The sequence below is a fragment of the Talpa occidentalis genome, unplaced genomic scaffold (assembly GCF_014898055.3).
Source record: "Talpa occidentalis isolate TD23 unplaced genomic scaffold, MPIMG_talOcc4v2.1 talOcc4.7, whole genome shotgun sequence".
NCBI lineage: Eukaryota > Metazoa > Chordata > Mammalia > Eulipotyphla > Talpidae > Talpa > Talpa occidentalis.
The window spans coordinates 37602088-37629603 of record NW_023605083.1 but is presented as its reverse complement, the minus strand read 5'-3'; the positions used below and the strand labels follow the sequence as shown (position 1 = coordinate 37629603).

The 27516-nt window shown below is 47.1% G+C and overlaps 1 protein-coding gene across 2 annotated transcripts in view; it reads left to right on the top strand.

The window, feature by feature from the left end:
* Positions 1 to 4022: 4022 nt before the first annotated feature.
* The window catches only part of B4GALT1 (beta-1,4-galactosyltransferase 1), a 47272-nt gene continuing 23778 nt past the window's right edge, over positions 4023 to 27516 (top strand). The window contains exon 1 of one of the 2 annotated variants that reach the window (XM_037495181.2): positions 4023 to 4433. In XM_037495181.2, the coding sequence (XP_037351078.1) occupies positions 4043 to 4433 (391 nt within the window). In that variant the 5' untranslated portion in view covers positions 4023 to 4042. The remainder of the gene's footprint in view (positions 4434 to 27516) is intronic. The other variant, XM_054688735.1, reaches the window with a different exon arrangement.

Sequence of the window (27516 nt, the reverse complement as noted above, 5' to 3'; positions counted from 1 at the left end):
AGATGGAGCTAGAAGGAATTATGCTCAGTGAAATAAGTCAGAAGGAAAAAAGAAAAATATCAGATGGTTTCACTTATAGCAGGAATATAGGACATCAGGGGAAAAAATAAGACATCGGGGAAAAAATAGTAACAATGCAGAACACAACACAACACAACAAAACAACAGACAATTATAAACCAGAGACAACCTGCAGGAGATGATGAGGGAGAGGGATCAGAGGGAGGGAGAGAGGGAGGAGCACAGGGGACTGAGGTGGTGGAGCACAGGTAAACTGGTGAAGGAAATTCTATGGGAATGACACCACGTTGTAGGGGGAAGGGAAGCAAACATTGTTTAAAAATGAACAGTGATATAAAATATATATAAATAAAATAAGTTAAAAAATAAAAAGAAGAAATAGAATAAAAATTAAATTAAATCAAAAAAAGAAATAGTTTTAAAACACTAAGTTTTGAGTTGGTAGATTGTGTAGCAATAGGAATCTGAAATAACTGTAACATGGGCCAGGCACTAGTCTATGCCCTTCTGATCTACTGGGGTAAAGCAGAAAGGTAAACTGATAGGTGCAGATGAGGGTGCTGTGGGAGGGTCTTGGAAATGCCACTAACCAGTTGAAGGCAGCCTATAGGGGGGAAGAGAAAGCGGGGTAATTCTGGGCAGATCAACATGCGTGGGCATATTACCAAACCCAGATCCCAGCTTTAAGGTTAGTCAGCATAGCAGCTTACTTCCCCAGTGTCTCCTCTGATTGGATTAGTTTTTCTTTTCCTCTTTTTTTCATTTTCTTGCATCGTTGTTTATTTTTTTTTAAGATTTATTCATTTATGCACACAAGAACTGGGGTGTAGGCCAGAGGTGAGGAGGGGAGAGGATTCACCAGAGACAGAGTGGATCGGCTGAAATATACTGCTGAGGGGAGCAGCGGATGAGAAAGGAGAGGTCTGCTGCACCATGTGGGTCAGCTCCCTGGCCAGGGATTGAACTCATGCTGCAGTGGCTGGTGATAGCTTGATAGCGCTGTATATTTAACCCCTGTGCCACCAGGGAGGCCTGTTGTTCTTTTTTTTTTTTTTTTTTAAAGATTTATTTATACAAGCACTGGGTACAGTCTTAAGTGCGGAAGGGTGAGAGAATTCACCAGAGCCAGAGCGGGGAGCAGAGCAGGCAGAAGGACCAAAGTACACTGCTGAGGAGAGCAGCGGGTGGCAGGAGAGGTCTGCGTGCCATATGGGACCCTCCTCCGGTGGCTGGGGAGCAGCCAGGGATCGAACTAGCGCTGCAGAGGCTGCGGGCAGCTTCGCAACCCAGTGCTCAACCGCTGCGCCACCAGGGAGGCCCCTGTTGTTCATTTTTGTACAGTATTTGTTTTCTCCCCTCAGATGTAGTCCCCATACTTCCGACCACCTTATCACCCACGAGCCATAACCATAGCCCCTTGTGCTCTTTCCTCTCCTGATATGACCCCTCTCCTTCCCCCTTCCTTGTTGTATGCCTCAGATCAATGGTCAGCTTGCTGCCTTTGTCTTTTTCTTCACCTGTTGTTTCTCTATATTCTGCAAGTAAGTGAGGCCATTGAATATTTATCTTTTCATTTTGACTTATTTTGTGATGGGATTAGTTTTTCACCTGACAAAGTTGAGAGTAGAAAGAACTGCCTTCCGTCTGTCAGATCATGTATGGACATTTGGTCAATGTTGTCTTGAAGGTTTTGACCTTCTGGAACTTTCTGAAGCAAGACATTTACCAATTCTACCTCTGGATGAGGAGCTAGTGTTGATCCCTCACTGGATTCTTCATCTTCCTAGGAGATAGACCATTAGTGGTATTTCTTTTCTTTACTTCCTGACCCCTAACCGCCCCTCAATCCTAACTTCGAGGCATTATCTGGACATATAGAGGACGGAGCTCCAGTTTTCCCTCCCCTCATTTTTCAGGTAGAGAACTAATCCGATCCATCCTAACTCAATGGCCAGGTGTTTCCCTCTAGATCTAAGTTGTAGAGGTCAGTTTCACCCTCATCAATTCCCTAGTGAACAATTCCTGACTTTTGCATTTATAAATAACTTAGTAATAGTTCTTTCCTTCAACCCTTTCCTCCTCATTGAAATGAACAAAAGCATCATTTGCAACTATTTTAACAAATATTTATTCAGTGCCAACTGTAGCTTAGGTTCAGTTCTAGGATGTGAGGATACACTAGTGAACAAGAAAGTTCCTGTATTCATGGAACTGATATTCTAATGAGACAGTCAACAATAAACAAATATATATATAATCTTAGTGATGCCTGCTCTGAAAAAAAATCAAACAGGTTAGGAATATTTGTGGGGGAAACTAGTCCACATATTATAGTCTGAGAAGACCTCTCTCATGAGGTGACATTTGAGAGGCCTGAATTAAATACAGAGAAGAATAATGTAGGCTAAGTGAACAGCAAGTGCAAAGGCCCTGAGGCAGGAAGAAATAAGGCAAATTCAAGGAATAACAATTATGCTATTGAGGCTAAAGAAGGTAAACCATGTAGGAAGTCATAGGAACTGTGGGTGAGGATGATAGGAAACAGATTGATTGACTTCTAGAGATTTGGATTTTGTTTTGAATAAAGTGGTATTATCTGATTTATTCTTACAAAGATCTCCCTGGATGTTGAGTGGACAATTGACTCGGTATACCACAGGAAAGAGGTGGAAGTAGGGTGACCAATCAGGAGGCTACCATATTACCCAGGTCAGCATGATGGTAGCCTGCTGCAGGATGACTGTAGAGCATTTAGGGAGTGGTGAATTCTGACGACTTGAAAGTACTGCTGACTTGCGTAGGGATGGAAAGTGACCAGTGACCTTTGAGAGTAAGAGAGGCACGTCATGGACACCTGGAATGCTGAAAAGTGGGATTTTTCCAGAGATAGTGTCCAGGTCTCTGCAGACTGTAAATGAAGCCCGTTGCTCTCCTTCTGTATGATAGTGTGGTAATCACGACGGTTCCCTTCCACCCAAAGCAGGAATTACCTGAGGTGGGACTTGCTAGAAGAGACAGTACTCCGCCACCCATACACCCACCCCTAGGAAACAGAACTGAGCGGGTCTCCAAGATCCCTTAGCTCGGGTTACATGGAGAAGCTGACCCTAGTGGTCTTTCTTTCACGCAGGGAGTGGAATGGGCTGCGCGCCCTCGCTGCACCCACACTTTGGTAAAGGCCCTAGCTCACCCAAGCGAGCCCCAAACTTTCCAGAGAACCTCCTGGCGGGGCCCCACCTCCCTAACAGTGTTGAAGCCCGTTTCCTGGGCAACCATTCCCCACCTCCCTTACCTACAGCGAGGTCCTGCGGGACCTACAGAGGCCCTCCCCGCAGCTGCAGGCCCGGACCCCAGCCGCACCTTGAGCACCCCAGCAAGTGGCGGCGCCTCTCGAGGGCAGCCCGCAGGAGGCGACCGAAGCCCCGCAGCGACGGCTCTGGAGGCGCGCGGTACCCGGCTGGGCTTCGGAACCGGAGCCTGAGACTGGGCTGGCGCAGCGGGTCCGCGCGGGGCGCTCAGCGCCGGGCCCCGCGGCCACTCCCCACCTCCACGCACGGCTCCGCCCCCGTCAGACTCCCCTGAGGAGTCCGCGCCCCTCGGCTCGGCCGGCCCGGAGCCGCACCACCCCTCCGTCCAGCGCCCCGGAGCCCCCGCCCACCGCCCGGGCCCAGAAAGTCCCGCTCCGGCCCCGCCCCCGAGGCCCCGCCCCTCCACTCACCCCGCCCCCCGCGGCCTCGCCCTCGCGACCCCGCCCCTCTAGACCACGCCCCTTGAGCGGCCCCGCCCATGAGGCCCCGCCCCTCCGCGGCCCCGCCCCCGCCCCGCCCGCGCCCGGGGGCCCCTTCCAGACTTGGCGCGGACCGACCGCGTCTCCGCGCCGTGCGCCGAGCAACTCGCCGCCGGCCCCGCGCCCCGCCTCCCCTCCCCCAATTGCGGTGGCCAGGCAGCCTCTGGCCGGCGGCCCGCGGGCGGGCCGCCACCCCAACCGTAGCCCACCCCCTCTTAAAGCCGCGGCGGGAAGATGAGGCTGCGGGAGCCGCTCCTGGGCGGCAGCGCCGCGATGCCGGGCGCGTCCCTGCAGCGGGCCTGCCGCCTGCTCGTGGCCGTGTGCGCGCTGCACCTCGGCGTCACCCTCGTCTACTACCTGGCCGGCCGCGACCTGGGCCGCCTGCCCCAGCTGGTCGGGGTCCGCACGGCGCTGCAGGGCGGCTCGGACGGCGCCGCCGCCCTCGGGCAGCCCTCCGGGGAGCTCCGGGAGCGGGGGGCCCGGCCGCCGCTGTCGTGGGGCGGCTCCGACCTGCGCTCGGGGGGTGACTCCAGCCTCGGGCCTGCGAGCAACTTGACTTCGGCCACTGCGCTCCCCACCACGGCGCTGGCGCTCACCGCTTGTCCTGCGGAGTCCCCGCTGCTCGGTAAGAACTCGGGAGGCTTCAGTCCCAGGACTAAGACCCCCCGGGATCCCCAGTCAGGGATCCTATCCCCTCCTCCGCGACCGCCTGGCTCCCTAGGTGGAATTCGAGTCCCTAATCCCAAACCAGTTAGGGGCGAGAAGTTGGGAGGTGAGTTCTTTTGGATTCGTGCTGGAAGCGGGACGGGGAGGTCCAGGGAATGCAGACTCCTCTGGCCCCAGCACCGCAGAAGGCCTTGGAAGACGTCCCTGCTCTGGCTCCAGCCTCAGAAAGTTTTGGAGAATGAGTCTGCTTCGAGTTTGACCAGCTTTCGCCTTGCTGACACTGTAGGGGCCACCGAGTAGCTCAGAGTAATCCGTCCTGGTTTGGGGGACGATGCCGAGGCCTCCTTGGGGAAGGGAGCTGACCGCCCCTGTTGCTGTTAGTCCACAGAACCACTTTCTCCTGAAAGGCGGCTCTCATTTTTCCTGAGCTTTTAGGCAGGTGACTTCTCCCGAAGTTAGTTTCTCACCTGTTGGTTGGGGCTGACAAGTGGTACCTATTGCGTGGTTGTTTCAGAAGATGAGATGAACCAGTGTAAACAAGGGTTTGTGTTAATGAGGGTAAGCCCTCTGTCAATTTTCACTGTTGTAGTTAGTTCCTCTACGTTGATCCTTTCCCCGGGGGCCCTTCTTCCCCTATTTCCTGCCCTCATAGGTTCCCCAAACCTAAGTAAGAGGGACTCTCGCTGGAGCTGACGGAAGGGTGTTTGTGAGGTGTGAAGTGTGAACCCTCTTAGGGCGGTGCTAAAATAGAACTAGTCGCAACCATTTCCCAGGAAGGGAGTCTCACTTATCTCGTCCAGACCCTGTAAACCTTGGCCTCCCATTTCTGTTTCTAATAGTCAGGGAGCTTGGCTGGATATGTTTGCATTCCTTATTTCATGAGGAGGCTGAACCCACCCGGACCTCTCCTTGACCTATAATCCACAGACAGTGTTCCCAAGATTACCAGACAGGTGGCTGCGCATTTCTAATACTAGGATTTGGAGAAATGTTCTGAGTGAGGGCCCTCCCACTGCACACCCCGAGCAGGCAGGCTGGCAGGCAGGCAGGCAGACAGGCATCCTGCCAATAGGAACTCGTCACTTTTGCTCAGAACCCTGGCAGAGCAGACCTCCTACATGCTCTTGCTCAACATCTCCAATAATTACTTCAATATTCTCATATCAAGTTTGGGAGGAAGCTCTTGGAATTGGTCAGACAGGGACTGTGGTAATAAAGGGGGTCTTTTCTCCTTAATGGTTAGTCTGGGAATGCACAATAGTCATCAAAATGAAGTAGAATCTTTGCCCAACTGTTCAGTGTCTGACCTCAGGCATGTTAGTATTTCTCAGAGTCTTTTCTTCATGTGTAAAATGGAGTTGTTGATGTGTAACTAACTGAGGTATTTTTGGATTAAATGAGATATTGTATATTAAACATGTGGTAAATAGGCGTTCAGTCCATAGTGGATTTCATCATCATTATTATCATCTCATTCTCAGGCTCCTGTGGAGATGGCTGTGAACAGCAGAAAGAGAGAAGAGAAAAAAGAATGAGTCCTTGTCCTTTTATTTTTGTTGTCTGAACATTATGCAGAAAGAAAGAGAGATTACTTAGCAAATTAAAGAAAGTACCCCAAAGTTCTTTAGATTGTTGCTTGAGGAGTAGAATTTCTCAATCAAACATGAAAGATTGGGTCACCACCGTTGCTTTTGTTCTGTTGTGGTATTGCTAGTGGCCAGTGGCCTGTTATTGGTGTTTCTGAGTTGACTCTGAATTGACTGCTCATGAGACTTCCTGAAAGATAATATTTTCAGGGGTAGCCTGGGCCCTCTGTAACTTGGCTGCCTCTGTGTGACCTGCATGGGACCATGATATTTAGCTGCAACTGAGGCAACCCCAGAAAGTGAGGGTGGAGGGGTTTTTATTTTAATGGACCCCCTTATGTTTGAGTGGCCGGGTGCAGCTCTCAGAGGGGTGGTGTCTGGCTCAATGGGGCCTTAAGAAAGCTGAAAGTCTCCCTGAAAGTGGGTGAATTGGGGGATTCAGCTCATCTGCTCAGCTGGGCAGGTGTCAACCAAACCTCTTATGGGATGGTTTGAAGTTGTTGGGGGAAAAAAATCCATGGAATTTAAAGCTTTTTTTTTTTCCCCCCTTTAACTTTTTATTATTACTCGCAGTTCCTTTCCATGACTTTGCTCTGCTTTCTGATGTCCAGGGGGCCTGGTGATTCCTCTTAGCTGGTAGGTTGTGGCTAACAGGAGTGTTCTATCTGGAGGAGTCAGACACCTGACTGGGCTGTTGGCTCGTCACAGTTTGGGTTGTCAGAGCCTTGGGATAGACTTATGATAGACTTGGGTTTGAATCTTCTCTCTGTCTACACTGTAATTTTAATGTATGCTAGGTTACAGTGTTTAGAATCATAGTAGGCCTCTCCTCAGGCATCCCATGGGCTAGTATGAAGCCTCCAGGAGTGAGTGCTGCAGGAGGGGGTTGGGAGGAGGTGGGTCTTTCTGGAGGATTCCTACAACTTCCCCAGGGAGTTCAGGCCTCTGGGGCCCCTGCAGCTTCCATTCTCCTATAGTAGACAGTGAGACTTCCTTTTCTGGCTGCCTGGGTGTTTTCCTGAAATGTAGTCAGCCTAGCAGGAACAGCGGCCTTGCATTGCATTTGTTTCTTTTCCCGGAATGTTTATCTCTCCTGTATCCTGCGGCAGCTCAGCTGACTTGACTGGCACCAACATTGCCAGCCCAGGGAGGGGCTTGATAGGGGGCAGGCAGTACCTCAGGTTGGACTGGTTAGGGGTTACTGGAGTGACCTAGGGGCTCAACTGGGGCTTGGTACATTTGCTGCAGTCCCCTCAAGGGTGCACTTAGGGGGCAATGGTTGAGTATAGGACTACTTAATCTCCAGAGGCCCCTCTTGCTCAGTTGTGGCTTGAGGAAGTCTTCTTCATCTTCCCCAAAGAAGGCTCTAATCTAGAGGCAGCCATCAGAGAGTCATGGGCATCTGAACCAGCAGACAGCAGCTGTAGATAGGCAGGGGCCTAAGAACCCTTGTCCATGAACCAATTTCCCCTGACTATGGTGGGAAATAATGGAGTCTCTGCCTCGGTTTGTGCCCTTGGAAAGACAAAGTACTTGCCTGGTCTCTGGTGGGCTCTCAGCTTTTAGGCGTTTCTTCACCAGAGCTGCCCACTCCCTTTCCCTTTTCCCCTCACAGGCACACATTGGGACACAGTCGGGCTACCCAGAACAAGGTGTACTTTGAGAACATCTGTCTTCAGCTCTGGAAAGGGCTTTCTTTCTCTCTCCCCTTGGAAATGAGTCTTGGAATCTTAACACTGTCCTGCTTGGAAGGTTAAGGAGGCACAGAGAGGTCTTGAAATTTTGTAAGATTAGTTGAACCAGTTTACTTTTAAACCAGTTTGTCCTTTGCTTTTTCTGGGAAAAAGAATTTATTGACATGTACACAGACACACACCTTGTTGTCTTAACAGTCCAAGGTTAAGAAATGCCTCCTGTGATTGTCTGCTTTCTTCCATCGGCCTTATGGCAGCAGAAGTGATTCCTGACTGTCATAATTTGTCCTAGATGCTGGGCTAGGTGGGAGCCTCCTGTAGTCGAGCCTCTGATGAACCAGGTGGGAGATCCTCAGGACGTGAGGAGCAAGAGCCAAATGTGGGATTGGACTCAAACTGCAGCGTGTTGGATCCTATAGCCTCCCAAGATAGGACTGCCAGTCCCCAGATCCCCAAACCTCATTGTGCTGGAGTAAGGGGGTCTGCCTCAGGCCACACAGCCAGGGAGTAGCCAGCTAAGGCTGAATCAACCCAGTGTTCTCCCTTAAGGATATTGCCCAGTAGACACCTGATGTGACGTGGAGTGTGTGCTCTGCTAGATGTCTTTGGGTCCATCTGAAAGGTCTTGTATCTGGATGGCTTATCTGGATGTCTTCTTGGCTAACTTCGTTCAGTTTCAACAGTGGGCCTTCACGGTACTGGACATAGAGCCACAAAGAGGAAGACTTCCTCTTCAGAAACTCACAATGTAGACAGAGGAGACTATGAGGATGTTATTTAGCAAATGACACTTGGATACAAAGGTGTGTTTGTATGTGTAGTCTCTTTTGTTTCTCTCTCTATTCGTCCCTCCTTTTCTTCTTTTCTTCATTTTCTTTTTCATTCAAAAACCCAGAGTTGATATCAGAGTTCTCCAGTCCTGATTTTATTTGTCTGAAATTATTCCTCTAATTTCTGAAGCCACACATTATTAGTTCCGCTCAGTAATCTTTAACTTGCTGCTTTATAATGACTGTAATGAGACATCAACAGCAATATGGCTGTGTATTACGGTCTTTGGGAATTCCAAACTAGGACTAGGCTCATTTATGCTTGGGAATGGCAGACATGTTAATACCAAGGCTTTCCCAGTCCCTCCCACAGAGCCCATCCTGGGGACTTTCCAGATTTGGGGGCTCAGCTGGCCTCTAGGTGTGTGTGAAAGGGGCATCCTGTGGTCAAGTTAAACCTGGTGATTTCTCTCTCCACTGTCCCCTTACCCGCTGTCAACTGCGCCTTGCTCCCTATTTAGTACTCCCTGCTTCTTCCTGACAATAAACAGAGACTGAAAGTCTGCTTAAATCCACATACACCTGAAAATTCCAGTTCTTATCCAAGTAAATGGCAAACCAGTAGTCTTACAAGGAATGGTTCACCTTTGAACGTGAAAGCCATTTCGGGCCTGGCACTGGGGACATTTTACATTTGGCTCTGGCACTTCCTGGTAGTCTCTGCATAGTTGGGTCACTGTGAGTACCAGCGAGCCAGAACTTGACTTGTAGGTGAGTTAACAACTCATGAGATTGGACTCTGTGACTGCTGCAGAGCTGTCCCTGTGCCTTAGCTTGGTGAGAGTTTCTGGGAGCCAGACCATGGCTGCAATTGAAAAGGCCTAGTAGCAGGGGGCCTCTGTGTTTGCCTGGGTCCAAGCAGGTCACCAGCTTGGGGAGAGATCTCTGGAGCCTATTCTAGGGGTCAGAGACCGCCAGGTCAGAAGGTTAGTAACGTGGAAGTAGGTGACAGGGTCTAGCTGGGAGCTGGTGCTGGGTGAACGTGGCCTACAGGGATTCGTCTCTAGTAGGGCTGAGTCACATACTCAGTGTTTCAGGTTCCACTTTTCAGCCTGGTCTCAGCCCGCCCCTTCCCTACACAAACGAAGACCAGGGCTATATAATTGGCTGTTGCTGAATTCTTTGGCAGTGATTTTAATGTCTGGTCTGGGTGTGTTATATAACTGTTTCTCTATGCCCCCTGCTGCCTCTCCAAAGCCCCTTGTGAAGCCCAGAAAAAGGAAGAACATGATTTGCCAGAGCCTAGGGCTGCAGGTCTTTACTTTTGCTTGTTTGTTTTGTGGGGTTTTGTTTTTTTTTTGGTGGGGGGAGCAAGTCAATTCTTCCTCCTTTTTGTAAAAAGTAAGTAGATTCATTGAAAATACTTGGAAAAGTTAAAAGAGGTTGAAAAGCGTACTTACATTCCTGTAACCTAGAGGAAATACGTTGGCATGCTCCTGCTAGTCTTTTTTTTTTCCTTATGTATGTTTAAAAATTCAGCTAGTGACTTTGTAGATGGACAGACAGGTTGGTCCCGATGTAGATAGCTTGGTGTCCAGCATTTGTCACTTAAGTTTTTGTCACAAGTGTGTCTTATACTGTTAAAAGCCACAGAGGTTTTATCACTTTTCCCATTGACTACACCATGACTTTCTAATTTCATTCAATTGTTGTTGAATACAAACACACACACACACACACACACACACAGTTTGTTTTTCTTAGTGGTGTGGTGAGGCTCATGCCTAAAGCTTTATGCACTTTTTAGATGGTTTTCATAGGAGAGTTTTCTAAAAGAGAAAATATGGGGTGAATGCTTTTTGAGAAGGACTAGGTTTTTAAACCAGTCTTTGTTTTTTTTTAAAGATTTATTTTATTTATTTATGCATACAAGAGCTGGGGTATAGGCCAAAGGTGCGGGGCAAGGGGGGTGGTGGTGAGAGGATTCACCAGAGACAGAGTAGGGAGCAGAACAGGCAGATCGACTGAAATACACTGCTGAGGGGAGCAGCGGGTGAGCCAGGAGAGGTCTGCTGCACCATGTGGGTAGTTCCCTGGCCTGGGCATTGAACTGTGCTGCAGTAGCTGCTGATAGCTTCATCGTGCTGCAACTTAACCCCTTGCGCCACCAGGGAGGCCCTAAACCAATCTTTCTAAAGAGTAGGCTCATTGGCCTCCCTGGTGGTGCAGCGGTTGAGCGCTGGGTTGCGAAGGTGCCCGCAGCCTCTGCAGCGCCGGTTCGATCCCCAGCTGCTCCCCAGCCACCAGAGAAGGGTCCCACATGGCATGTAGACCTCTCCTGCCGCCCGCTGCTCCCCTCAGCAGTGTACTTCGGTCCTTCTGCCTGCTCTGCTCCCCGCTCTGGCTCTGGTGAATTCTCTCACCCTCCCGCGCTTCTGACTGTACCCAGTGCATGTATAAATAAATAAATAAATCTTTAAAAAAAAAATAAATAAAGAGTAGGCTCATTGACAATTACGGGTTTGCTTAGTGCTGGCAGATGAATATAGTTTATTGCTGGTGGAAGGATGGGTCTAGAATTGTGATTAAAAAGGAAATTAGGGGGCCTCCCCTGGTGGCACAACGGTTGAGTGCTGGGCTGCAAAGCTGCCTGGCCCCTCTGCTGCACCGGTTGGATCCCCGGCCACCAGTGAGGGTCCCACATGGCGCTCAGACTTCTGCCACGCCTGCTGCTCCCCTCAGCAGTATATTTCATCAGTCTGCCTGTTCTGTTCCCTGCTCTGGCTCTGGTGAATTCTCTCACCCTCCCGTGCTGCTGACTGTACCCTGGTTCTTGTATAAATAAATAAACAAAACTTTAAAAAAAAAAAATGGAAATTAGGTACAGGAAGGGCCACAGGCAGGGACTCAGGGCCAGGCTACAGGACAGGCTCTTGGGATCAGGCTGAGCAGAAATCTGCAGACAACAGATCAGTGGGGGTGATGTCCCAGGAGTTAGCTTTCTCAGTAGCTTCTCCATTAGCAGCCAAATCCCTGGGCTAGGCTTACGTGGAGTGTTGCACTGGGGCTGTGATGCTGGGGTGAACATCAGCTAGTTAACTGGCTGCTGTTGTCACGACAGAGATGTGAACTCTTTTCAGTTGTGGGAACAGCTTGTATCAGACAGACACAGGCAGCCTGCCCTCCTACTTCCAGAGGGTATGAGATCTGGGGAGGGACCTTAAAATGGGAACCTTTAGGTTTCCAGGAATTCTTTTAGAACAAGCGTCAGGCCAGTGCGCCAGGCTCTTCCCAAGGTATAAGTTTTGAAGTTACTTCCTTTGGAATGCCCTGACTGCAGCTGAATTCTTCCCTCTGAGGGACTCTCAGAGTCTGGGAATCTGCCAGGGGTTGTTTGACACAAAGCCTGGGGATCCAGGGAGAGGCTGTGCTAAGGGAAGGGGCAGGATAATATTAGACCAGTGTGGTCAGTATTATGTGAGGTCATGCTCCTTCCTGCCCGGGCACATGAGTCTGGAGGTCATGGGGAGGGCCCCTGACAGGGCTCAGCAATCTCCTGGCCCCGTGACAGGTTGCATTTTAAACATGCCTTTAAAGTTTTCTTCAAAAGTTTCTTCCTGTTTTGCATCACATCCTTTTGCTTTTGACATCCTGAAACCACAGAGTTGTCGTTGGTGTATCAGGACACTGCCAGTTTGAAAAAACAGGAAAGGAGTAAAGGGTGTACCGAGGGGAACTGTTATTTGTATTACAGGAGCTTGTGGAACTTGACATTGAGGTGTCAGGTAGCTCCTGGCATTCACATGAGTCTTTTAGGGCAGCCTGGGTGGGGTCCCTGCCTGGCTGAGAATTAGTAGACTTGAATCTTCACTCCAAAGTCAGGAGGGGTCCTAAGGAAGAGGGCTGCTTATTCAGCAAACTTTTATTGATAACTACACTATAGGAAGCATGGGGTTAAGTCGCAACAATAGGAAGCTATCCACAGCCACCGTAGCACGAGTTAGATCCCCGGCCAGGGAGGTGACCCACATGGCACAGTAGACCTGTCCTGACTGGCCCGCTGCTTCCCTCAGCAGTGTACTTCGGTCAATCTGCCTGTTCTGTTCCCCACTCTGTCTCTGGTGAATCCGCTCACCCCCCACACCTCTGGCCTGTACCCCAGTTCTTGTATGCATAAATAAATAAGTATTAAAAAAAAAAGCATGGGAGATAGATATGAACAAGGGTTGGCCTCTTGCTCAGGGCACCACTCAGCAGTGAGCCCTCAGCAATGGACATGGGTCCTCCCAGGTACAGGGAGACACAGGGGGACAGATGCATGGTCTGGTCCAGAACCAGAGTCAAAGTTACCCACCTCTCTTCCATACACTGGTTTTAGCACTCCTGTCTCTTAGCACATTTGAACAGTCTCCCTGGTTGGGAAGGGCAGGAATCTACTGCTGAAGACAGCTTGTGGTTTCCTCTAGCTGCTGTCACATGGAGAGACGGTCATAGCTGAAGTTCCAGCTCTTGCATACAGTTCCCAGCAGGCCAGGTGAAGACAGGAAGTAGAGGCAGAATGAAGGAGCCGTGGTAAAGGGGGGAGAAGGTGGTATAGTTTGGCTGTACTGAACAGGGGAAGGTTGAGGGACAGAAGGGAGAAAGGGGAAAAGAGGTACAGAGAGGGGGTTCATGGTCTGTGGAGGGTAGGGGCAAGACTTGAAGGCTTCGGAGTTAGCATTCTGACTTTTGGTTCTTTTCCTAAATCATGACATCATTTTGGGCAAGTCCTGACTCCTCTGGTCCCCGTACCCTTCTCTGAAGTTTGACTGGGCAAGAACCTGTTAGGCTAGCATGCCCTGCCTTCTTGTCCTCCTGGGGTCTAGGCTGATGTGGGGAGAAACCCTGGTCATATTTGCAACACAAAGCCCTCCGCAATTCCCTGTGAAGCCCACTCAGCACTATCCATTTCAGGGCTGAGGTTCTGCTGAACATTTTGTGATCTCTGAGTAGGCATGAAGATTTTAGCAGGTAGAGGACCTTTGGAATGAAAGGGGGAATGCTTCTATCACTCTGGCTAGCTGTGTAATATGGGAATGTTAGCTTTAGTGTGCCTCAGGCTTCTCACCAGTAAAATGGGCACAGTCATAGTACCTGGTGATACTTAGAGATTTGGGGAAGTTTATTTTATAGTTGTGATGAAAGGGCTTACGCATTGCCCAATGCAGAAACCAGTTCTGAATCTATGTTACCTGTTTTTGGTAGTATTTATTTGTGAAGGTTTTGGCTTTTGCTTTTGTAAGTTTTCTTGCACTCTCTTTTGGTTGAAAATAAATGTCACCATTTAAAATGTTTAAAAATATATAATGTTACTGTCTACTATTATAACAAAAGCTGCCATTATTTTCCAAAAGCACACCTGTTTTACTTTGTTGCAATCATACTGTGAAACTATTTTTGCAGTTTGCTATTTTTGTCTAACACACACTCTTGTAACTCATGTTGTTTCTAAGTATCCTAATTATTTTGGTAGCTGCTATCTTAAAATCCTTATGGATATCCTCTTAGAATGAAACATTCTAAGTTTCACCATAGAACATCTTGAAGTGCTGTATATAGTGCTTTAAATTATCTCATTGGGGGCCTCCCTGGTGGCTTGGGGGGTTGGGACCGAACCTATGAAGCTAACTGCAACCTCTGCAGCACAAGTTCCATCCCCGGCCTGCCAGGGAGCAACCCATGTGGCCCAGCAGACCTCTCCTGACTCGCCCGCTGCTCCCCTCAGCAGTGTATTTCAGTCAGTCTGCCTGTTCTGTTCCCTACTCTGTCTCTGATGAATCTGCTCACCCCCTGCACCTATGACCTGTACCCCAGCTTTTGTATGAATAAATAAATAAATCTTTAAAAAAATTGCAGACTTTGGGCTACTGATTAATGTATTTGTATCCAATATAATTTAAAAGCCTTTCTTTATTTGGGATCTGTGTCTGGACTCCATACACCAGGAATGTCAGCTTGGATTTCATCTACACGGGTTAAATGGCCTGGTGTCCAAGTTAGTCCATTAGAACCTGACACTGTTTCTGTGGGTGGCTATATACAGTGTTTGTAGTTACTGACCAGGAAATTTCTAGGTCACCACCATTTTTTAAAGTCACACTTTTAAGACCTGGTGTCACACTTTTAATCCCCTGACCGGGGATTGAACTCGTGCTGTAGTAGCTGCGGGTAGCTTCATAGGTTGCATCTTAACCCCTTGTGCCACCATGGAGGCTCCAGGTCTGCAAAAATTAATGACCATGTAGCTCAGTAGCCTCACCCTCATGGGCCCCTTTTGCTGAATTGCATAGGTAGGAGAATGATATTAGAGCTAGTGATTTCAGTGACCAAAGATTTACAAATTCAGCAGACAGAACAGCTCGTGACAGCTGTTCCCTTTTTCTTGTAGACAATTTCATTCATCTTCTCTTGTGCATTCCGCAACAATCAATGTGGACGCAAAGGGTACTCTAGGTCCATTTGGAATCAGCATATTGTTCCTGAGACACCCAGGGCAAGAATTTTTTCCTGTGTAAAATGGGGTGATAAGTCCTGTCTCAGGAGGATTGAATGAGATGAAGTCTATAACATCAGTGCTCTCATTGTTTAATCAATGTTTAACTAGTCCCCTTGGGGGTGGAGAAGTCATACATTCAGCACTGTAAGCGGCTGAGTAAAGTCTCCTTCAAGCAGTTCTTTTTTTTTTTTTTCTCTCCCCCATCTGCACTAGAGCAGAATTTAGAGGAGGATGGAGAGGTATGAGGCTGTAATCACAGCTTAGGGGCAAGGGTTAGCCTGGAGCCAGGGCTTAGTGGAAACTGTGGCCTGGCTTATATAGAGCAGTCCTACCCAAGGCCACAAGAAGCCCCTCCATCTTGTTGAATCCACAATCCTGAGCTCTTGAAGTGAGGGTTGCCATGTGTCAAGCATGCCAGGATTATGGGGTATCCCACCACCCCTCCTTCTCCAGGTGGACACTGTCAAAATCCTGGGGAGAAGTCATAGACTCTGAATAGGGTGGTCAGGAGGAGTTGCTGGAAGGAGTATAAGTTGTTTGGAGAAATCTCAGGAGGTAAGAAGGAACATGATTTAAAAAACAAAGGAACAAACGAAAAAACGGGACTGGACATAGGTGAATTCAGCAGAGGCTCCCCCGTGACCTGTGCCTGATATGTTGTTAGAAAAACTTAAGACTCAGGCCAGTAAATGATCTGTCTTTACTCTACCTAGGGGCTGGTGTTGGAAGCCAGGATGTGATGTCCTTTAGTCCAGCTCTGAAGCCAACTGTGACTGAGCTATCTAAGAGAAGTCAAATCCTCTCTCTTGGCCTCAGGTTAGCCACCTATAAAATGAGATGAGAGATTGGCTTGGATGCTCTCTGGAGGCTCTTCCTGCCCGAGAGTTCTGACATAGCCATGTACTCCCACCTGCTATGGCTAAGTGGCTGCCCTGCATGATGAGTGTGGCACCTGTGGGGCCAGCCCCAGTAGAACTCGGTTGACTGACAGTGGTTCCTGAGCCTGAGTCTTTCTGGACGAATCCATACTCCCTAACCCTTCCACCAAATCTAGTTGTTAGGCACAAAATCAAAAGTGAGGGGATAAATGCGTCAGTTGGTTAATTTGAAAACCCAATCAGTGGGAGCTGCTGTGAATCTAGGGTCCTAGGTTCCAGCAGCAACCACTTCAGCCATCCTCACAACAGATAATGTTTATTCACCACTTGAGAAAAGTGGTTCATAAACATTATTTTCATTTATTCTCACAGCAGCAATTTTTCTTATCTGATTGCCCTGGTTAGAACTTTCAGTACAATGTTGAATATATGCAACTAGAGGGGACATCCTTATCACGTTCCTGATCTTAGGGGAGAACGTTCAGGCTTTCACTGAGCATCATTAAGTGTGATGCTAGCAGTGGATTTTTAAAAATGTTCATAATCAGGTGAGAAAGTTCCCTTCTATTTGTAGTTTGTTGAGTATTTTTATCATGAATAATTGATGTGTTTTGTCAAATACTTTCCTGTGTCGAGATGATTCTATTTAGCTATTTATTCTACAGATACAGTATATTATTCACTGATTGATTTTATAAATCAGTCTTTAAAACTTGTTCATGGCATGTAGGTCATTTGTATGTTTTTTCTATTTTTTTGTTCTCTGTTTCATTAATTTATGCTCTAATATTTTTTATTTTCTTCCTTCTGTTTGCTTTCAGTTTAGTTTGCTCTTTTTATTTCTTCTGTGTCTCAAGGTACAAGATCAGGTTATTTATTTGAGATCTAAAGGTCATATACTTTTTAATATTTTGATAGATACTGTCAAATTGCCCTCCATTTTATACTCATTAACAGTGTATGAGAAGTACCTGCTTCCCACTTCCTTGCCAGCACTGAATGTTATTAGGCTTTTTACACATGTCAAAATATTAGTCAAGGGCCTCCCTGGTGGCGCAAGGGGTTAGGACACAACCTATGAAGCTGTCTACAGCCACTGCAGCACGAGTTCGATCCCGGCCAGGGAGATAACCACATGGTGCAGCAGACCTCTCCTGACTCGCCCGCTGCTCCCCTCAGCAGTGTATTTCAGTCAATCTGCCTGTTCTATTCCCTGCTCTGTCTCTGATGTATCCTTTCACCTTCTACACCTCTGGCCGGTACCCCAGTTCTTGAATGCATAAATAAATCTTTAAAAAAATTAGTCAAATGTGACATCTTGTTTTAATTAGTTTCTTGGATTACTGAATGTTGAGCAAACTTCATTTATTTATTGACCATTTGTATTTTTTTTTGGTGAATTGTTAATATTTTTACTAATTTTTCTCTCAGTTTTAAAAATACGTTTGAAGAAACTTACAGTGCTATGGTGATTACTCCTTTATTATGTATTATTTGCAAATATGGCCTCTCCATCTATTACCTATCTTTTGACTTTATCTTTGTACTTTGTAAAGAGTTCAAAGTTTTGAATTTTTATATATTTAATTATGTCTTTTCATTTGTGACTTCAGGTTGTTTTTGCACATAAAGGTGTTTGTCTCAAGATTATAAGATTTTTCTTCTGTATTCTTTTCTAGAATGTTACTTTATCATTTTAGTACATGCCCCTGACAGAGAAACATATCTGCTGTTCAATTGTTTCATGTGTCATAGGAAGCTTTATATCATACCCAAAGCATCCTTTGAGGTTCCAGACTGTTCTTCCAGCTCTATTACTGATGCTGGTGATTAACATAGAGATGGGAAATTTGAACCACTTGTGCTTATAGACCTGTAAATAATCTGTTGGCTTTGGAGTTTAGGGAGTCAGGGGATAAGGCAAAATAATACTTATTGAACATCTGTTAGTGTCAAGCATTGTGATAAGTATGTATGTTATTCTCATTTACCACCTGAAAACAACACATTATTGTGCCCATTTCTTTTTTTTTTTAAATTTTTTTTTAAAGATTTTTTTTTTATTTATTTATACAAGTGCTGGGTACAGTCAGAAGCGCGGGAGGGTGAAAGAATTCACCAGAGGCAGAGCAGAGAGTAGAAGAGGCAGACTGACGAAGTACACTGCTGAGGGGAGCAGCAGTCGGCCGGAGAGGTCTGTGCGTCATGTGGGACCCTCACCCGGTGGCTGGGGATTGAACTGGTGTTGCAGAAGCTGTGGGCAGCTTCGCAACCCAGCGCTCAACCGCTGCGCCACTGGGGAGGTCCTGTGCCCATTTCTTAGAGGAAGAAAGTGGAACTAATCGCATTTAAAATGGTCCTGATACCATAGAGATATTGGCAGGAGTGTGTGCATGACTGGTTAACGTCCCAGATTTCCCAGCAAGCTCTCGTCAGTCCAGATTTCTGCTTCAGGATAAGAGTTGTCATGTCAGAGATTGTCAGAGTTCCAGAACTGATTAGAAGGGTAGCTGGTACAGTAATAAAACTCCCATGAGACTAAGCTTATGTGCTAGAATAATGAATTGCTGCTTTACTGGGATGAACACCATTTTTAAGTGGTTGTGGACAGCAGTATACCACGGTATAATCATGGAGCTTCTGAATCAGAAATCAAAACAGAGAAGTGAGTTTGTACTTTAATATCTGATGGTGTCAGGCTGTTGTGGCTGATGAATGCATCCCCACAGTATTACAACCCTGCCTTGGGAATCATGGCGTGGTCTAGAGACCAGGGCTCCCTTTTCCCTGTTACAGCTGGAGAAGCAGCATCTCGCTCCACCTTCTATCACTGCCCTGTTCTGTTTTGTTTTGCTTCTGTACTGTTCTTCCTTTTTTCCTTCTAGGGTTGGCTGTCAAGATTTATTTCATGGCCCATTATCATCATGATCTGTCTTGCCTTATTTATTCTGTTTCATCCTCATTCTAACTTTCCTATTCAAATGTTTTTAAATTTTTTTTTTAAAGTTTGACGTAACTTCAAACTTACAGAAAAGTTGCTAGAATTATATAAAGAATTTCTGGATATCCTCTGGATTCCCCTAAATTACCCAAATGCTAACATTTTACTATAGTGTTTCTCTCTCTCTGATTATATTCTGAACCATGCCCCCACCCTTAAATATTTAATCTGTTTTTCCTAAAAATAAGAATTTGTTTACATAATGATAAAGATCAGGAAATCAACATTGCAAAATTTCTATAATCTGATCTACACACATTATGAAGATTTTGTCAGTTGTCCCAAGAATGTTCTTGTAGTAAAAGAATATTGAAGGTCATGTATCATATTCATTTGTCCTGTGTCTTTAGTTTCTTTCTTTTTTTTTTTTTTTTTTTAGAGGCATGCTTTATTTTTATTTATTTGTTTGCTGGTTTGTTTGTTTGTTTTGTTTATACATGCACTGGGTACAGTCAGAAGCACGGGAGGGTGAGAGAATTCACCAGAGCCAGAGCGGGGAGCAGAGCAGGCAGAAGGACCGAAGTACACTGCTGAGGGGAGCAGCGGGCGTCAGGAGAGGTCTGCGCGCCATGTGGGACCCTCCTCTGGTGGCCGGGGAGCAGCCGGGGATTGAACTGGCGCCGCAGAGGCCACGTGCAGCTTTGCAACCCAGCGCTCAACCGCTGCGCCACCGGGGAGGCCCCTGTGTCTTTAGTTTCTTAACCTGGAACAGTGCATGAATCGGTCTTGTATCACCACACTGACATTTTTTTTTTAATTCTTTTTTTATTAATTTTTTCCCCTTTTAAAAGATTTATTTATTTATACAAGAACTGGGGTACAGTCAGAGTTGCGGGAGGGTGAGAGCATTCACCAGAGACAGAGTGGGGAGCAGAACACGTAGAGGGACCGAAGACACTCATGAGGGGAGCAGCGGGCGAGTCAGGAGAGGTCTGCCACGCCATGTGGGTTTCTCCCTGGCCGGCTGGGAATCGAACCCATGCTGCAGAGGCTGCGGATAGCTTCTCAGCACAGCGCTCAACCCGCTGCCGCGCCACTGGGGAGGCCCCACACTGACATTATTGAAGAATTTCAGGTAGTTCTTTTGTAGAAAGTCCCTCAATTTGAGTTAGTCTGTTGTTTCCTTGTGACTAGGTTCAGCTTATACACTTTTCACAAGAATATCATGCAAGTTATGTTGAATTTTCAGTGTATCCTATCTGGAGGCTCCTGCTGTCAATTTGTTCGTAATTGATAGTGTGTGTGATCATTTCGTTATGGAGGTGTCTGCCGTTGTTCTCTGTTACCAAGTTTACCATGTTACCCTTTGGAATTAAAAACTATGTTATGGGCATTTACTTTGAGATTATGTAAATGTCCCGTTCCTCAAACTTTCATCCACTAGTTTCATCCACTAGTGGATGAATCTTGCCTGAATCAAATTTTGTTATGGTGGTCGGTGCTCTTTCCCTCATTCTTTCTGCCTTTGTTAGTTAGTGTTTTCCTGTGAGAAAAAGCTTTCTCTTCTCCGTATTAATTCCTAGGGCAGACTTGTGGATTCTGCCTTTATTCAATAGCTCATAGTCCTTTACTATTATGATTTATTTTGATGCTCAGACTGCCCCAGATTTGGCCAATGAGGTGTCCTTCAGTCTGGCTCCAGGGCCCTTTTAACATACTCCATTATTCTTTGAGCGCCTCTTACTTTAGGCACTAACTGATCTAGCCTCTTTTGTTCCTTTCCTGACACAGCCCTGGAATCAGCCACCTCTCTGATGAGTCCTCGCTTTTTTTAATAGGGTAGTATTTAGAAACCAAGAACTGGGCTCACCCTTCTTTCCAAGGCCCGCCCATGTTGCTAAGTGTACATCTAATGTGTTGATTCTGACGGCTGCATACTAGACTGGTGTTCATCCCAGTTTTCTCTTCCCCTTTGCCTTCACAAGTACTGTGCAAGGAACAGCCTCCTACGTGTCCTTTATGGACCTGTGTGTGTGTTTATGTTGATTGAGCAATGCCAGATACAGCTCCAGAGTGGCCACCACCCATTTACATTTCCACCAGGGGACCTTGGAAATCTTTGTACCCCCACAAATACTGGCATTAGCCAGCTTCCTTATGTTTGCCAAACAAATAGATATGTTGTTACAGCTTTCGTTTTAATTTGCTTTTTTTTTTTTTTTTCTGAGCTTCTCTTCAAATGCTTATGGCCTTTGGAATTCTTCCTTGATAAGTTACTTATTATTAATAATCCTTTGCCTCTCTTTTTTTTTTTCTTTTTTCTCCCTGGGGTTCTTACATTTTTCTTGGAGCTATGTCAGGAGTTCCTTATCCATTCTGGATATTAATTCCTTGTTGGTGCCATATATTATTTTTTTAAGTATTGTTAAAAAAGATTTATTTATGCATACAAGAGCTGGGGTACAGGCCAGAGGTGTGGGGCAGTAGAGGATTCACCAGAGACAGAGTAGGGAACAGAACAGGCAGAGACTGACTGAAATACACTGCTGAGGGGAGCAGAGGGCGAGTCAGGAGAGGTCTGCTGCGCCATGTGGGTTGCCCCCTGGCTGGCTGGTAATCCAACTCGTGCTGCAATGGCTGTGGATAGCTTTATAGGTTGTGTCTTAACCTTTGCGCCACCAGGGAGGCCCCGGTCCCATATTTTGTTGAGAACTTTGGTCTGTGACCTCTTGCTACCATGCTGCTACCCTCGGAAACTACATTGTTAGGTTTCGACATATTTTCTACCAAATGGCATAAGACGGCACAGAATGAAGTCTTCTTCCCCAACACCCTGAGCAGGGGAAATTAATGAGAAAAGAATGGCGATAAATGTCATTCTTGCCATTCATTCTGGGCCTGGAGTTCTCTGTGGCAAGTCCCCTACTGCCACTTGGCGACTGGCTCCAGATTGAGTGGGGAGGATCCAGAGGAGGAAGGGGGACTATCTGAGTCTGAAGGGAAAGGTCTTTTTTTTTTTTTAAAGATTTATTTATTTATTAATGCATAGAAGAACTGGGGTGTAGGACAGAGGTGCGATGGATGTATGTGTGTGAGAGGATTCACCAGAGACAGAGTGGGGAGCAGAACATGCAGATTTACTGAAATACACTGCTGAGGGGAGCAGCAGGTGAGATAGGAGAGGTCTATATGTGGGTTAGCTCCCTGGTCGAGGATTGAACTCAGGCCTTAGTGGTGATAGCGCTGAGACTTAACCCCTAGGCCACCAGGGAGGTCCCTTGAAGGAGAAGGTCTTAAAATTAAACACCAGGCTTCTATCATCTATCTAGTCCTTTCTGCGAAGTTCAAATCATTGTTTCCAGAAGTACTCTAATTCTGAGAGAAGAGAGATGCAGTGAGATCTTCCTGGAACTAACAATTTCCAAGCAAGTTGGCCTCCTGGGCCTTTCCTGGTAGTGGTAACTGTGGTCAGGCACAGTTTCCACCAATTCCAGGGGAGGGAGGGAAGAAGGGAAACCAGAAGGAAGAAGGGCTGGGTGAGGAGAAAATCTGCCTTTGAGCAAGGACCAAACAAAGCAGAAATTCCTCCTCGGACAAATGCCAGGAAGCCTTTTTACTGGATTTTAAAAGTTGTTGCTCCTCAGGTACTGGCTCTCAACCTCATGGCCTTGCATATTTGTAGTTTCACTGGTGGAAACCACCTCCTTGGGTTACCCCAGACAGAAATGTACTATATCATGCCTCCAGTTCTAGGGCCTCCCTGGTGCTCTCTCCTTGCTTCTATTGCTCCATTTTTGAATTTGGGAACTATCACCATTCATGCTATAGAAATGTGTGTGTGTGAGAGGATTCACCAGAGACAGAGTGGGGAATAGAACGGGCAGACTGACTGAAAACACTGCTGAGGGGAGCAGCAGACGAGACAGGAGAGGTCTGCTGTGCCATATGTGTGTTAGCTCCCTGGCTGGGGATCGAACTCAGGCCTTCGTGGTGATAGTGTTTGAGAAAGATATATATGACTGATGTCAAGTAAGATTTGCTTTTATGCCACCTGGGATCAGTTGGTGTCTCCCTGGACCTCAGGGTTGAGAAGGCTTCTGAGACAGAACCCCAATGTGCACAGGTAGGGTGAATATTGTTGTCCACTGTGTAGAAGTGTCCGTGAATGTCAGAACCTTAAAGGACTAAAAGGGGGACGATAAGGATGTCCAAGAGTGTCCTTAAGGAACTCTGTCACTCTCTCTGATTTATGTGCATAACCCTGGGGTTGAAACATAATTCTCAAGGCTCCTGCAGCCCTGATGTGCCAGGATTCTTCAGGACTCAAATTCAAGGAGGATCATGGTGGATCATGGAGGATCATGGTCAGGGGGGGTGTCCTGACTAGCGTCGGGGAGGGTCTGATTAGAGCTCTGTTGCCTTAGGTTTAAACCTTGGTACTGTTGGTGACAAGACCCTGCACTCAGTGACCACCCCAGGTTCGTAGGGTTACTCTCTCAACGAAGAGCCTGTTTTATGTGTTATTGTGAGGTTTAGATGAGGAAATATGATATTTTCATTAGGAGGCTAGGCCGTTTACTACCACAGAATCTCAAATTATTGTCCTAGAATCTGGAGGACATTTATTTTACAATTGAGAGCAGGGGATATTCCTGTAGATCACTTCGCAGGTGCTCTCCCTGGAAACAGGAGACATCTTTAGAGTTCAGAAAGGACAGTGTTTTTGCCTTTAGTCACCTTGGTTGTTGGTGTTAATTAGGACAATCTAGATGCTCAAAGATCAAAATCAAGGTAGTTCCTTTCTCTGTTAGCTGCTTACCTTGTAGTTGAACAAGTGCTGTTGGTTTAGCACACATTTGTGGATCCTTCTCCATCAGAAACTGTCCCAAGTGCATAAAGGAATGGAACAAAACCCCTGCTCTCAAGGAAATATGGGTCTGATGGAGGAGGCAGATAGATTGAGTGTATTCCTCACCCCTGCAGGACTGGAATGTAACCTTGAAAATGTTGTGATCTTGGTTCTGAAGGATGTTGTGGGCATCTGTAACTGGGACTGATTGCCCTGGGGGGCTTAGGGAAACTTTGGTTTGAACCTGGGAGGATTTTTAACCTCTTTCACCAAGGCTTTTGAGGTAACTTCTAAGAATACATGCCATAAAAAGGATCAATATAAATACATTAAAATCAGAAAAAGAGAAAACGTAACAAAAAGTCAAGGCTAGGGAAGAGTTAAAATGTGTTATGATTGTGGAGCCTCTGCACAAAGTTGTTACATCTGTCCCTTTGCAAAACCCCAAAGTGAAGCACATTCTTTTATATGATATGCATTGTCAGAGAGCTGAAATACACTGGAGTTCCAGGTGGAAGTTGTTTTTCTTGGCACCTTACTGTTAAAGAGCTTCATGGAGTAAAAGGAAAGGGATGGTTAATGAGTGAACCTATAAATCAGCATGTCTCAAAATAAAGTCCAGGGGCCGACATTAAAGTTGTACCAGAAGCTCTGGTGAGTAGGACTCAGAAATTGCAGTTTTACATGCTTTCCCAGATGATCTTCCTTGCGTTCCACAGTTTGAGAAAGTCTGCAATAGATCGAAATCTCACCAGTATTTAGAAAGTAGATGTAGTTGCTCTAGTTTTTGTGTAAAGGTTGGATGGATTTGATGGGGGTGAGAGTAGAACACAAGAAAGGACATTTCCAGGGAGGTCCTGGTTTCCTTGCTGACCGGCTTACTTTCAGGCCATGTTTTGGAGGCCCTGCAAAGTGTGCCACTTTACACACATGGAAGAGCAATTGGTCCCCCTGTGCCTGATGCACCCTGCTCCCTCGTGGCCATCTGGCTCTGCTCTGCAGGCCTTCTTTGGCACACTTGTATTTTTTGAGCTTTGTCTTTCTTGATACCCCCAGACACAGTGTGCTGGGGCTGCAAATGTGTTCTGCTTCCTGCTGAAAAAGCATTTCTGCCCCTGGGGTCTAACAGTGGGGATGGGATGGTGAGTTGGCAAAGAGAACAGTGGCTGTTTGGCCTCCCTGGTGGCACAAGGGGTTAAGATACAATGAAACTATCCTCAGCTACTGCAGCATGGGTTCGATCCCTGGCCAGGGAGCTGACCCACATGGTGCAGCAGACCTCTCCTGACTCGCCTGCTGCTCCCCTCAGCAGTGCATTTCAGTCAGTCTGCCTGTTCTGCTCCCACTCTGTCTCGGTGAATCCTGTCACCTCTCACACCTCTGGCCTGTACCCCAGCTCTTGTATGCATAAATAAATAAATCTTAATAAAAAAACAAAACAGTGGCTCTTAAAAATGTGTTCCATGTGCCCGAGGCATATGAAATCAGCATTGGGAATAGCAGATACTTCCCGTTTTCCAGTACCGAGTTGCATGTTTTGAAATTTTGTGTGTGTGTGTGTGTATATGTTTGAAATCTTTATTTTGGAAAAGGGATGGGGAGTCACATTTATTGTCCTTGGGTTATATATTTTAAAGTTGAATGTTCTATTTAAAAATATATCCAAAGGTATAAAGGAAAGTACAATTAAAATTTGGTATAAGAAATGATTTCTGGCACTTTTAGAATTCAAGAGAAATGGCTATCATAGGGTGACTCTGCCTCGTCGTCTTCGTGAATTTGTCTCATGACTCATTGAAATCCTTTGTTGCTTTCAGAGCGACAGAGAAGTGGGAAGGAAGGCCATGTACCCTGCACTCAGCTAAGATTTGCTGGTGTTCTCTGTGGCCATGGCAGCCAGGTGGACACTCATTGCTCTGTGTGCTGTGTTCCTAGAGGGGAGGAGCTGAGGAGCCCAGTTCAGGCAGCTGTTTCCCTGCAAAGCTTTCCTTGACTCTGGCCCCAGAAATAACTCCCTTTCTTTGTGCCGTATCAGCTGTTCTCAGCATTGTCACTTTCACCTCCGTTGTTTGCTTTGCGGGTGCCCCTTCTGCCAAGGGCAGAGACCTACTCTTAACGCAGCCCCACTGTGGCATGCCTGGTGCCAATGGGTATGTGGTGTGTGCTAACCAGGCACATGTTTTAATGAAAGTGGTGCTCTGAGTACATAAGGGAAAAGGAGGAAGAAGAACCAACCTTGAGTGGGTCAAGAAGGTTTCCTGGGGGTGGAGGGATGATGTTTGAACCAGATAGGTGCTGTTGGGTTGGTGATTATGAAGTCCTTGGGGAACTCTGGAAAGCTTTTCTCTTCCCTGGTGTACTGGAGAGAAGGTTTGGGATGAGCTCTGTGTAGTGGATGATGCTTCTGATTTCTAGTCTAAGGGGCCTCTGGGGGTACTGTTTTTGGCACCACTGCAAACAGCTCTCATTCCCCAGCCTGGGGGATGGGTAGTACCTGGCTCAGTTTCTGGGGCATAGCTGGCCTTTGGAAGATTGGTACAGAGGGAAAGAGCCCTCCTAAGTGAGGCTGAAACAATTCCGTGGTGGCAGGGGGCTGGTTTGTAAGGGGGCTATGCTGGGTGCTAGCCAGACTGAGACCTGGCTAAGAGAAATATTCAAGCGCCCCAACTTTTAGAACCATAAAGCTCTGGGCACTGCCTAGCCCCATAGTTCTCAAATGTTTGAATTTCACTGGCTGGGAAAATTTCAAAAGAAACTTAGGGGCCTGACCAACAACTGCCAAATGTTTTTTTTCATAAAATTAAAAGTATAAAAATCAATCCAGCATCAAAATCCACCATGATCATTTCATTTTGAAAGGGACATTTTAACATTTAAAGAGTAAGAAGCACTTAATCTTGGAGGAAGATACATCGATGACATTTAGCTTTAATGAAGAAGAACCGTTGTCTACTGTCTTGTCCCAGGCTGGTGAAACATTGTTCCAGGCAGCATCAGGGCAGGAATTGTACCCTGAAACACTGGCTGGTCTGTTGGGAAGCGGTAACTAGATGTTCCTGCCTACTTAACTGAGGCTCAAGGACTGAACGGGGGGTTCAGCCAGCGTGAACGTGAGGCATGGAGTCTGTGCTGGGTTGACTCTAGATTAGCAGGGCTTGATGGAAGGGCATGTGTGTGCTTGGGCTTGCCGGGCCGGGCAAGGGAAGCAGTGGAATCTGTCTGAGTTGAGCTCACACATTGAAGTTATTGAGCGACTTACACGCAAGGCCATGACCTGGACTCCCAGCCGAGAGGCCCACGTGGCGGGGCTTTAGCCGGGGGAGCCGAGGACAGGCTCACATCTGCTCATCTGCTTACGTAACCCTGCTTCCCAGCTTCCAGAGCCAAGAAAACACACAAGCCAGCCCAGCAGGGCCGAGGGCCTGTGGTAGCACACGCCGTGCGCCGCACAGCAAGGGAGCCTTGGCTTGGCCTGAGGACTGTCATAGAGCCCTCAGCCCTCCGCTTGCTCCCTTCACCTCCCCCTGAGACTCTGGGCAGTGGCTCTGAGATCTGGTAGCAGGGCTGCGTGGTTCTGAGTAGAGCTGCTCACTGCTCTGGAGTCTGTGCTCTCCGGATTTTTTCCCTGGGACAGAACCAGGCACGCAGTGGAGGATGGCCCCCGAAGCATGGCAGGAGGTGTTGCAGGGTACTCAGGGAGGCCTCCTGGTTGGCACTGAACCCAAGAAGGTAATTTGGCTCCAGGCCTGGAGCTGCCACTGACAGCCCACACTGTTCAATCACTGTTCA